Source organism: Eurosta solidaginis, chromosome 5, assembly GCF_040869045.1.
Source record: "Eurosta solidaginis isolate ZX-2024a chromosome 5, ASM4086904v1, whole genome shotgun sequence".
In the NCBI taxonomy this organism is placed as follows: domain Eukaryota; kingdom Metazoa; phylum Arthropoda; class Insecta; order Diptera; family Tephritidae; genus Eurosta; species Eurosta solidaginis.
The window spans coordinates 144316757-144328892 of NC_090323.1; the positions used below are offsets into that span (position 1 = coordinate 144316757).

Below are 12136 nucleotides of genomic sequence, written 5' to 3' on the forward strand. Positions count from 1 at the left end.
TCGCCCTGCAGAACTTTTTCATTTTCTTCACTTAATATGGTAGGTGTCACACCCATTTTACAAAGTTTTTTCTAAAGTTATATTTTGCGTCAATAAACCAATCCAAATACCATGTTTCATCTCTTTTTTCATATTTGGTACAGAATTATGGCATTTTTTTCATTTTTCGTTTTTTTATACCAAGATAAAGTGACTTCAGATAAGTACGTGAACTAAGTTTAGTTAAGATATATCGTTTTTTGCGCAAGTTATCGTGTTAACGGCCGAGCGGAAGGACAGACGGTCGACTGTGCAAAAAAACTGGGCGTGGCTTCAACCGATTTCGCCCATTTTCACAGAAAACAGTTATCGACATAGAATCTATGTCCCTACCAAATTTCACAAGGATTGAAATTACTTTTCTACATAACACGGGGCTCCGCCCGTTAAAAAAAAAATGTCTCCCTATTTTCTCTTACAATAAAACTTTTTCTTGCTATGTAAGTTACAGCTTATTATTCTAGTCTACGACCCTTTTAAACTTGTTTTATATCTAAGTTGCCGTGGTCTTTAACCGAACCCGTCCATTTTTACTAGAAATATTTTCTGCGAGTTATGGCTCCCGACACATTGAAAATTGCTTAGTCATAAAAGAGGCGGCGCCACACCCATTTTTTAAATTTGAAGTTTTTCTTATTTATTGTTATAAATTCACTTGGGAAATGAAATACCATTGATATAAAGCTCTATTTTGCAAAGATATATCTCACTTTCGTCCACGACCCTTTTAAAAATATTTATATAAAAGTGGGCGTGGTCCTTAACCGATTTCGTTAATTTTTCTTCAAAGCATTCCTTATAGTAAAGGCAACCTCTCTGCCGAATTTTGTTACAATAGGTTTAACGATTTTTGATTTATGATTAAAAATATTTGTAAAACTGATTTTATCACAAGTGGGCGGTGCCATGCCCATTTAAAAAAAATGTCAAATTTCACCATTCTAGGTGAATTATTTACTAAATAATCAGATTTTTTGTGTGTTTCCAAAATGTTATATATATAAAAAGTGGGCGTGGTTATCATCCGATTTCGCTCATTTTCAATACCAATCTATTCTGGGTCCAGATAAGCTCGTGTACCAAATTTGGTAAGATATCTCAATATTTACTCAAGTTATCGTGTTAACTGACGGACGGACGGACATGGCTCAAACAATTTTTTTTCGATACTGATGATTTTGATATATGGAAGTCTATATCTATCTCGACTCCTTAATACTTTTTTTTTATACTTACGTGGGCCCTTCTCTCAACCATTCAATTGTTTCAGTAGGTGAAAGCTTCCGTTTAATGGCTCTACCATTTACTTTATTCGCCATGGATTCGGAAGCCGCGCTACAGCAGGAATCTTCGTTTATAATAAAAGCCTCAGCGGTAGCGCCGTATTCGACCTCGGTTACAATGTTGTCGTTAGTTTGGGCTGAAATTGAATTATTCTCTTGGGAATTTGAATATTCGTGCTCGTACTTTATATCAAAATCCGTTTTTAATATATCTTTTGTGTTTGTGATATTATGGACAAAGGGATCATCGTCCTTCTCGTACTTAATATTTATAGGTTCATTAACGTGGTAGATTTCTAAAGCATAAGCACTTTTTAAATCCTCACTTGTGTTGGTATCGTTAAGATAAGATGACTCACATCGTTCATTTTTCTCCTGATAATCATTTAGCTTTTCCTTTTGGATTTTAGTTCGTGAACGCCCATTTTTATTAATACATGGAATTGCTCCTAGACGCAAGACCATTTTTTCGTTCACTTCTGTAAAAGTCAAAATGTGTACAATCATACATATATTAATAAAATAATTTTTTGTTATATGTTTGTATGTTTAATGGTCTGTTCAATTTTACTTAAGATTTTTAAGAATTAATGAGCTTAATAATTGTTATTCAATTATTATTTTGGTTTTATTGGGAAAAACTGAAAAGAAGGAAACATTTACTGGCATATTGCTGAAATTGTGCGAGCGTGAAAATGGGATAAAACTAAAATTAGCCAAGAAAGCAAATACAACACAATAGCCCAATGGTTAGTCGATTGTGATTTCAGCAGTTTGATCGCGGTTCGATTTCCGGTGAAACCGGTTGAAATAAATAAAAACATTACGAAATTGCCTGATGACGTGGCGGTTTTCGAAATGGTACCAGCGCAATATGCCAGTAAATGTTTCCTTCTTTTCAGTTTTTCCCAATAAAACCAAAATAATAATTGAATAACAGCTATTATTTACCGGTGTTAAGCTCATTAATTCTTAATATTTTTTTGTTTAATCCCATCCAGCATTTTTTGAAAATTTTGATCAAAAAATATACAAATATACCCCCAGATGATTAAAAACGTTCAAATTTTCAAGTATATTGTATTCGAAAATTATTGTATCGTAAGGAGAAAAGTGGACCCTAATTATAAAGTGGGACCACGTACACAGTTTCAACTTTTGTGAAGTGTTTCAGCCACAAAAATAATTTAACATTAACGAATTTAACACATTTTCATAGCAAATACATTTGTAAATATTCCATATAGGTACATTTTATTATTTTACTCACATTGGTCATAAAAATTTAAGCTTAAAAATCTTCAAAAAACATCTGTCATACATGACTTTAAAAACTGCTCCACCCTTTAAATATCTTCCTATCAAAAATTACATGTAGGTTGCCATACCTTAAATATTTGTAGTGATTGAAAAAATGGTTGAAGATTTAATGGAGATTTAACTTAAATCTTCTGCGTTTCGTGAATTAATTTTGTATGATAAAACTTGTAAGATTTGACGTTAAATCCTCCTAGATGCCTAAATCTCGAATGAAGCTCTAAGTGGAGATATGCTATAAATGTGTTTATTCTTGCATAATCATTTATGATTCATATTTTTGAACACTTTTAATTCATCTTTTCATCATATTTGATATTATTGAAAGATTGTACTTAACTTGATTTAGAATAACATTTGATTACTTTTCACAATCATTTTCTGATCATATTGTAACGAATTTACTGCAAATCCTCTTATTTGCAACCTTCTGCTAAGTTCGAATCACTAAACTGTTGAATAAACAACTCCAATATTTAATAATGCAAAATGGCCTTTATTAAAGTACTTCAATAAATAACTCTACTATTGCTGTTGTTGTTGTTGTTGTTGTAGCAATGCTCGCCCCACCTAATAGCCGCGACCGATCACAAATTGTCATCAATATCCTCTAACGGGAGTCCAAGGAAACTTACCGTTTCAACAGGGGTGGACCATAAGGAAAGGGGTGTTAGAGGCGTTGGTTCCACATTACAATTAAAGAGATGGTTGGTGTCATGTGGAGACACATTGCAAGCGGGGCATACATTTTGTATGTCGGGGTTGATTCTGGATAGGTAAGAGTTTAACCTGTTACAGTATCCAGAACGAAGTTGAGCAAGAGTGACACGCGTTTCCCTGGGGAGTATGCGTTCCTCTTCTGCGAGTTGTGTATATTTTTCTTCAAGTATTGGATTCACCGGGCAATTCCCGCTTCATACGGCTGGGTTCTCAGGTGCCGTATTTCCTCAAAATGCTTACGGAGATGACTCCTTAGGCCCCTAGGCGGTGCTGGTTCGTCAATCAGATGTCTGTTGGGATGCCCAGGTTTCTGGGTATTCAACAGAAACTGTTTGGTCAGCATCTCATTTCTCTCCCTGATGGGGAGTATTCTCGCCTCATTATGCAGATGGTGTTCTGGGGACATAAGAAGACAGCCCGTGGCGATTCTGAGAGCAGTATTTTGGCAGGCCTGTAGTTTCTTCCAGTGGGTGGTTTTTAGGCTTGGCGACCATATGGGTGACGCGTAGCACGTAATCGGCTGGCTAATTGCTTTGTATGTGGTCATGAGCGTTTCTTTATCTTTTCCCCAGGTACTGCCAGCAAGGGATTTGAGGATTTTATTACGGCTCTGAATTCTCGGAACAATTGCGGTTGCGTGCGCACCAAAATGTAGATACTGATCAAACGTCACACCCAAGATTTTGGGGTGTAGGACAGTCGGTAGCGTAGTGCCATCGACGTGGATGTTCAATATGGTCGACATTTGGGGCGTCCATGTTGTAAATAAGGTCGCGGAAGATTTAGTCGGTGACAATGCCAGGTTTCGCGAGGCGAAAAAACTGGAGAGATCAGGGAGATAGCCGTTTATTTTATTGCATAGCTCATCGATCTCTAGGCCTGGGCCTGTGGCCATTATTGTGCAGTCATCGGCGTAGGAAACGATTGTGACTCCTTCCGGTGGTGAAGGTAGCTTATATATGTAGAAATTAAACAAAAGTGGGGATAGGACACCACCCTGTGGCACCCCCTGTTTAATTCTCCTTGGTTTTGATGTTTCGTTTCTGAATTGCACCGATGCCTGCCGACCACCCAGATAATTTGCGGTCCACCTTTTAAGACATGGGGGAAGGGTAGGCCCTTCCAGGTCTTGCAGTAACGAGCCATGGTTGACCGTATCAAAGGCTTTTGATAGGTCTAGCGCTACGAGTACTGTTCTATGGTGGGGGTATTGATTCAAACAGCGATTTATCTGGGTGCTAATGACATTTAGCGCGGAGGTAATGCTATGGAGTTTTCTGAAGCCATGCTGATGAGGGGCTAGCTGCAAATGTGCTTGGAAATAAGGGAGCAAAATGGCTTCAAGCGTCTTTGCCACTGGCGATAGGAGAGATATCGGACGATATGACTCACCTATGTTAGCTGGTTTCCCAGGCTTTAGTAGCGGGACCACCTTGGCCATTTTCCATTTCTCGGGTATGACAAAGGTGGAAAGAGACAGGTTGAAGACATGCGTAAAATATTTGAAACCCTCTTTCCCTAGGTTTTTAAGCATCGGCATGGATATGCCGTCTGGGCCCGCTGCTTTGGATGGTTTAGCGCGACCGATGGCGTCCTCAACCTCTCTAGCGGTGATGGCGACTGGTGACGCGCTGAATTTGTGTTTATGTGCGTGTCTATTGGCTCTCCGTCTATCTTTGTCAACCGTAGGATGCATTATATATTGTCGGCAGAAAGCGCTCGCGCATTTTTTCGCATCCGACAGCACCTTATCGCCAAAAGCGATGGAAACTTTGTCTTTGTGCTTAGTCGGACTCGATAGGGACTTTACGGTGGACCAAAGTTTACCTACGCCGGTAGAGAGGTTACAACCTCTTAGGTGCTCTTCCCATTTCGCCCGCTTGTGTTCGTCCACAAGCAATCTGATGCGTTGGTTTATATCCCTTATTTGGGGGTCGCCTGGATCAAGCTGTCTTATAAGGTCGCGTTCCTTCGCTAAGCTCGCGGCCTCCGCCGGGAAGTGGGCCGAATTTCGGGAATTCTCCCGGCGGGAATGAAATGTGCCGAGGCGGATTCAATGACCTTACGGAAGGCACGCTCCCCTTGGCGGGCATCAGTCGGGATAGGGAGGGCAGCAAAGCTGTTGCAAATTTATATTCTTCCCACTTTCCTTTTTTGAAGTTTATGAAAGTGTGTTTTTCGGTGACGATGAAGTCGGCGGTACGCTCGAACGAAATAAGTATGGGCAGGTGGTCGGATGCCAATGTTACCATCGGCTGCCAGTTGACGCAGTTTACGAGTTCTGCGCTCACGATTGAGATATCTGGCGAGCTATGACAGCTTCCTACCATACGTGTGGGGGCGTCTCCGTTTATTGTGCAGAACGTCGTTTCTTCTATTTGATCCGCCAACATCTCACCCCTACTGTCCGCCCGCAAGTTTGAATGCCATAGGTCGTGATGGGCATTGAAATCGCCTAAGATAATGCGATTGTTGCCAGTGAGTAAGGCCTCGATATTAGGGCGGTATCCACTGGGGCAACAGGGGACAGGAGGGATGTAGATGTTGATGATTTCTAGATTTGCATCGCCTGACCGAACAGATAGGCCTTGACGTTCTAAGACATTGTCCCTGCGGTCGATGCCAGGATCAAATATATAATATTGCACAGAGTGGTGTATAATAAACGCGAGGCCGCCTCCATTTCCGCTCTCGCGGTCTTTCCTGTGGACATTATACCCAGAGCAGGTCTGCAATGCAGATCTTGCTGTGAGTTTAGTCTCTTGAATCGCAGCAATGCGGATGTTGTGCCGCTTCATGAAATCGACTATCTCCGTAATCTTCCCAGTTAGTCCATTACAGTTTAACTGCAGAATTCTGAAGTGCGTGAGGGGTGACGCCGCCACTCTAGGGGTAAGTGACGGGTGACTACGCCTAGGTTGTGGAAGGCCAGGACGCAATTGCTGTTGTGGCCTTGGGACTGGGCGCCCTTGGGCAAGCATTGGGGTACCCGGATGATTTGGGTTTGCGACCTGGCAACATGGCGCGATGAAACCCGTCGAGGGGTTGCCGCCGCGGAGACCAGAACATCTAGGAAAGTGGCACCACCCGAGGCAGGAGCTGCATTGGGCGGATGTCGCAAACCTATATATTCTGTGCTGGCAGACGGTGCAAACGGAGGTAGGGATTAAGAGTCTGTTTCCCTGACCTGCATGATTGCTGCCAGAAAAGAGGGGGGAGAAGAAGACGGGGGCAGGGGCTGATGCTCAGCATTGCTACCAGCTCTACTACGAAGGTAGTAGTTATGAGTGGTATCAGCTGTTTGAGTTGTTGGCGCCGTGGGGCGCGAGCAGCAGCGGGTACTTGTTGTGGCTTGCTGAGCAGCGAGGCTGCTGGAAGGTAGTGGGGGGGGGGGGGGGGGGGGCGCTTAGGCGTAGACTACGGGACGCCCTTGGGCGTGAGCAGCAAAGAGCCACAAAAGATTTATAAAAGTTACGTGGACGTCGGGTTTTGGGATCAAGCCCAGAACAACCTGTCCGATGCAACCATCCCTTGCACGAGACACACTGAACAGAGTATGACCGTCCTAAAAAGATTCTTTTCTGGCAAATGCAGCAAACCCATTTCTCAGGACCGGGGTCAGCAGACGGACCCGGATTGGGTTCGATACCTTCCCGGAGTAAGAGAATATGTAGCAGTCCTGCTGCAAGGAGCTGCTGGGAGGATGACAATTTGTGGGAGGGAGGAGACTAATTAAATGGGGTCACACTGAAATGACAGTCCTTGGTCGGGAAAAACCCAGAGTCGCTCCGGTACATAGAACCGACTGCCTTGGGAAGCGCTCTACTATTGCTCGACAGATAGCGTGCTTAATCAAAACATACGAATCAATTATTATGTCTACACATATGTACGTACACGCAGCGGAGAAACAACGCACAAACACATGCAGATATCTTATATGAGATACTCCCAAAAGTATGCAGTTGTAATTGTGGAAGTGTCGCTCACAAATACACGCGCATATAAGAGCTATACACCTGCATCTGTAGTTATAATTATATGGCGGTAACTAATTAAATTCTGGAAGCGCCTAGAAGATGCAACGAGGAAATCACATTGATTAAGCAAAACCGACTCTTGCGCCTCTAGTGTTGGTGCTTTTATACTCTGTGATTTCCTCGTTGCATCTTCTAGGCGCTTCCAGAATTTAATTAGTTACCGCCATATAATTATAACTACAGATGCAGGTGTATAGCTCTCATATGCGCGTGTATTTGTGAGCGACACTTCCACAATTACAAATGCATACTTTTGGGAGTATCTCATATAAGATATCTGCATGTGTTTGTGCGTTGTTTCTCCGCTGCGTGTACGTACATATGTGTAGACATAATGATTGATTCGTTTATGTAGATACATAATGATTGATTTATGGATGTGCATACAAGTCACTCTTAGCATCGGCTTAGAGATGACAGTACCCCTTAGTGTTGCTAATATTCGTAACACTGCCCTCCCCCCCCTAAGTCTGATCGTCCCGATCAGACAAATCTCTCGATCTCAACGCCACTAGCATCTCCAATTGTACCACTCTTCTACTTCGTGGTTTCCCAATTGTTTATATGTGGTAGATGGTATCACTGATCTTCTGCACAACTTTGTACGGGCCTTCCCAACTGCACCGAAATTTGGATGGAACACCTTTCCGCCGGTGAGGGTTGTATAACAGTACCAAATCTCCCTCCAAGAAACCTTCCGAATTATTGTTCTCATCGTACCTGCGTTTCATGTTACTACTCATTACCCTTGATCCTTCCGTCGTACTCTATTGCTTGGCCAATGAACAACTTTGTAGAGCTTGCTCTTGACGGATTGGCTTCACATAATCAGTATCGTTTCGAAGTTCCTAAACAGAAGTGCGCGCTGGCTTGAAACCACCCTTGCATTATTTCTGGAAAATTCTTTCAGTCGTTTAGTGCGTCCATTAGGTTTTGTCAATGCCAGTGTTTTTCTCGCAGGTACCTTTGGTTTTGATTTGTTTGGCCCATTCGTTCCATCAACCCTTGCCCGATCTGCTGCCTTTGACTTTTGCGGTTTTTGTCGAATCTCTTTCACCAGCACTCGATTACTGCTGAACACTTTCTCCAAACTAAAATTAAGTGGTATATCCTGGTTCTTATAGCGCATAATCTTTCTCCGCATATCGATCCTGATATCATGGTCAACTAAGAAGTCCACTCCCAATATGACTTCATCAACAATCTCCGTCACAATGAATTTGTGTAGAACCACGACCTTTCCAATGAATACCTCACATACCACTTCTCCTTGGACTTGGTTATACTCGCCAGTGACCGTACGCAACCTTGCTCCAGGTAACGATTTTACTCTACTGTTGACCAAGTCAGATCGAATTAAGGAATGAGATGCGCCCATATCTACAGTCAGTACACGTTCTTTGCCATCCACATTCCCTCTGACTGTAATACGCCAATTACACGGCTCAAGTATCCTTGTGCCAATTACCAATTTGCACAAGGATTTGCCCGGTGTGTGCACTGCTTGTGCTATTTGCGCAGAGAACTGCGCTAAAATCAAAACGATTTTGATATTTACGCATGTCTGCAAATATGGCACATGCTTTTTTCTTCGTGTGTGGTGAATGCTACACAGTTTACCTGTGGTTTCTGATAATATAACATCAGTAATTGTTGCTTAAAAATGTTAATATCGAAGGCGTAAGGACCATCTCTAGCTTGTAACAGGAATTCACATAAATTCAATAATACATAATAATTTTTTATACAATTAGAACACATGTTTCATTTGTTATGCTAGTTGAAAAATGAATATTGCGCAGTGCTGCAATGAGTTGAGCTGGTCTTGCAACTAAAAAATATATATTATTAATACAATGGGAAATAAACGCTTCTGGTAAATTTCCAGCACTGTGGAAAATAAGTAGTGTTTTTTTATAAAATTAGTGCCTTTTTTATACAATTAAAACACATCTTTCATTTGTTGCGCTACATTAAAAATGAATATTGCGCAGTGCTTTTGAGCCGTGTATGTCAAAATTTTCATTTCCACAAATTCCGTCGTTTTATATTTGTGCATGGCTTTTGTGTCATGTATAGGCCATCTAAGACTGCTCGATTTTCTACCAATTTGCCACACAGATATCACAGGACATTCAATAGCTGGAGCTAGCTCTCGATCTCTACATCTTACTCGCTCTTGGTCACCCCTTCCAACTTTGTTATTAAGACCACCCATGCTGTTGAAACCACTAGGATCAAGACCGCAATGACGTGCAATGTGACCGGGTTTCCCGCATTTGAAGCATTTGATAACTTTTTCACTCCGCTTTTGTGATCGTTTCAGCGCCTCCAATATTGCGTCTACCCACTCTGGCCTTTCTACTTCCACATGGCGTGCTTGAAAACTGGCTTACACAGAAGCGACGCTGTTTCCTGAATCAGAGCATGTGATACAATTTCTGCAAATGTTGGCTTTGGGTTTACGTATGTGGCTCGCTTCGTTTCGACGTCCCGTATGCCATTTATAAAGCTCTGAATTTTTACCCTTTCGGTGTATTCCACAGGTGCGTCGGCAGTCGCCAAATGTGCCAGCCTTTCGACATCTGACGCAAACTCCTGCAAAGTCTCATTGGCTTTTTGGTAGCGGTTTTGCAACTCTATTTGATGTATCTGCTTCCTGTGTTCGCTTCCGTATCGCCTCTCTAGAGCGCTCATCAATGTTTCGTAGTTGTTCCGCTCTCCCTTGGGAATAGTGATTTCAGCAGCAGACCAATGCCACGAATAGTGCAGCAACTTAAGCTTAAGCACTCCAGTTGTTCACTGCTGCGGTCTTCTCAAACTGAATCTTAAACACCTGGAAAGGAACAGAGCCGTCAAAATATGGAGTTTTTACCTTCGTATTGCTTGCTGAAACAGCTGGGCGATTTAGTTGCAACTCCTGTATACGACCTCTCAAAGCATCCACCTCGGCCTCGATTTTTTCCTCAAACAGCGTTATTTTCTCGTCCATGCGCGCTTCGAGTTTTGTTGATATACGCGCCTCTTGCGCGTCGAGTTGTACTGTTATGCGTGGCTCTTGTTCTTTCAGTTGTGCTTCCATCTTTGATGTAATCTGTGTCGACATTTCTGAAATACGCGTTTCTTGTGCTTCAATCTTCGATGTTATGCGTGTCTCCTGCGATACCAGTTGAGATGTCATATATGTTTTCTGTTCTTCCAGTTGAGTTTCCATCTTATATGTAATCTGTGTCGTCTGTCCATTCAGTTGAGATGACATGTTGGCGGATATTTGTGATGACATTTCGGACATTTGTGCCGATATTGCAGCCAATATCATGCTCAAATCTGTGTTCGCCATTGTCTGCGGTGTTTCATTTTGCTCCTCCAATTTTGTTGTCTCATCGCCATCAGGATAAAAGACATACTAGTCCACATCAATTCCTTGCGACTCCATTACCTCTCGTAGCCGTGCTTGAAGTTCGATCTTATTGCCGGTTGTATTCAATCCACGGTTCTCCAACTCCTTTTTCAGTTGCTGGATCCTCAATTCACTCAACTTTGCCATGCCCAAGTTGCATTCCCAATCTTCGGAATTTATTCAACAATTCCTCTTCTGACACCAATTGTAACGAATTTACTGCAAATCCTCTTATTTGCAATCTTCTGCTAAGTTCGAATCACTAAACTGTTGAATAAATAACTCCAATATTTAATAATGCAAAATGGTCTTTATTAAAGTACTTCAATAAATAACTGTACTATTGCTCGACAGATAGCGTGCTTAATCAAAACTGACTCTCACGTCTCTAGTGTTGGTGCTTTTATACTCTGTGATTTCCTCATTGCATCTTCTAGGCGCTTCCAGAATTTAATTAGTTACTGCCATATAATTATAACTACAGATGCAGGCGTATATCTCTCATATGTGTAACGACAGCCCTTGTACAAACTACGCCCCTGTGCTTCCTGTAACGACGGCCCTTGTACAAACTACGCCCCTGTGCTTCCATGATCACTCAAGGTTATTCTCACAAGTAAACATAACTACAAATAGCAAACAGCCTCTACATAACGTGCACATGTGTGTGGGTATCTTACTTAACATTGTGGTCGACAGGTTGGAAGCCTTCGATGGTCTTCGAGTGATTTTTTTTTACGAAAATAATTCCACCGCAAAGCCAAAACGGTAGTGGCAACAGGACAAAGAAAAAAAAGGAAAGTCCATAAAAGGGCCACTATTCCATTCCTGACGGTCACAAATCGCAAGGCAAAGTGTCGAGCGGACGTCTTATTTCGCGAAGTGAAAGTGAAAAAAAAAAAAAATAAATAAAGTGGTGCTGTTATCTTTTTGTGTGGCGAACTTACAACTGTGCAGTTTAAACTTATAATAAAAATTTATTAAAACCTTTTGGGCCCCAACCTAACCAGGTTAAAATACCTGCCGCCACCAGTTTCATCATCACCATCAACGGTAAGTCACCCATGTCCACTCCAAAGCCACTCAACCCACATCCGTAGATTTAATTCCAAGTTCCTACAACATTTCTAAATTCTATCTAAAGTTTGTAGTTTTTTGTTTCTTTCAACACACCACAGGTGCGAGGCACCAGAAATCGCTGACCGTCACCACACCCATCCACAAATACACAGAGAGACAATACACTACACCGAACACAAGGGCAACTCATATTCCATCTCATAAAACACCACAAACAGACTCCAAATAAAGGGATCCACCAAGTCACGAACAACACC

At 41.9% G+C, this 12136-nt stretch overlaps 1 protein-coding gene across 3 annotated transcripts in view; it reads right to left on the minus strand.

Annotated features, from left to right (window-relative positions):
• Positions 1-12136, minus strand: part of LOC137253334 (uncharacterized) — a 135495-nt gene that overhangs the window by 71397 nt on the left and 51962 nt on the right. For all 3 annotated transcript variants that reach the window (XM_067790077.1, XM_067790079.1, XM_067790078.1), the window contains one exon: positions 1276-1801. In XM_067790077.1, the coding sequence (XP_067646178.1) occupies positions 1276-1801 (526 nt within the window). The remainder of the gene's footprint in view (positions 1-1275; positions 1802-12136) is intronic.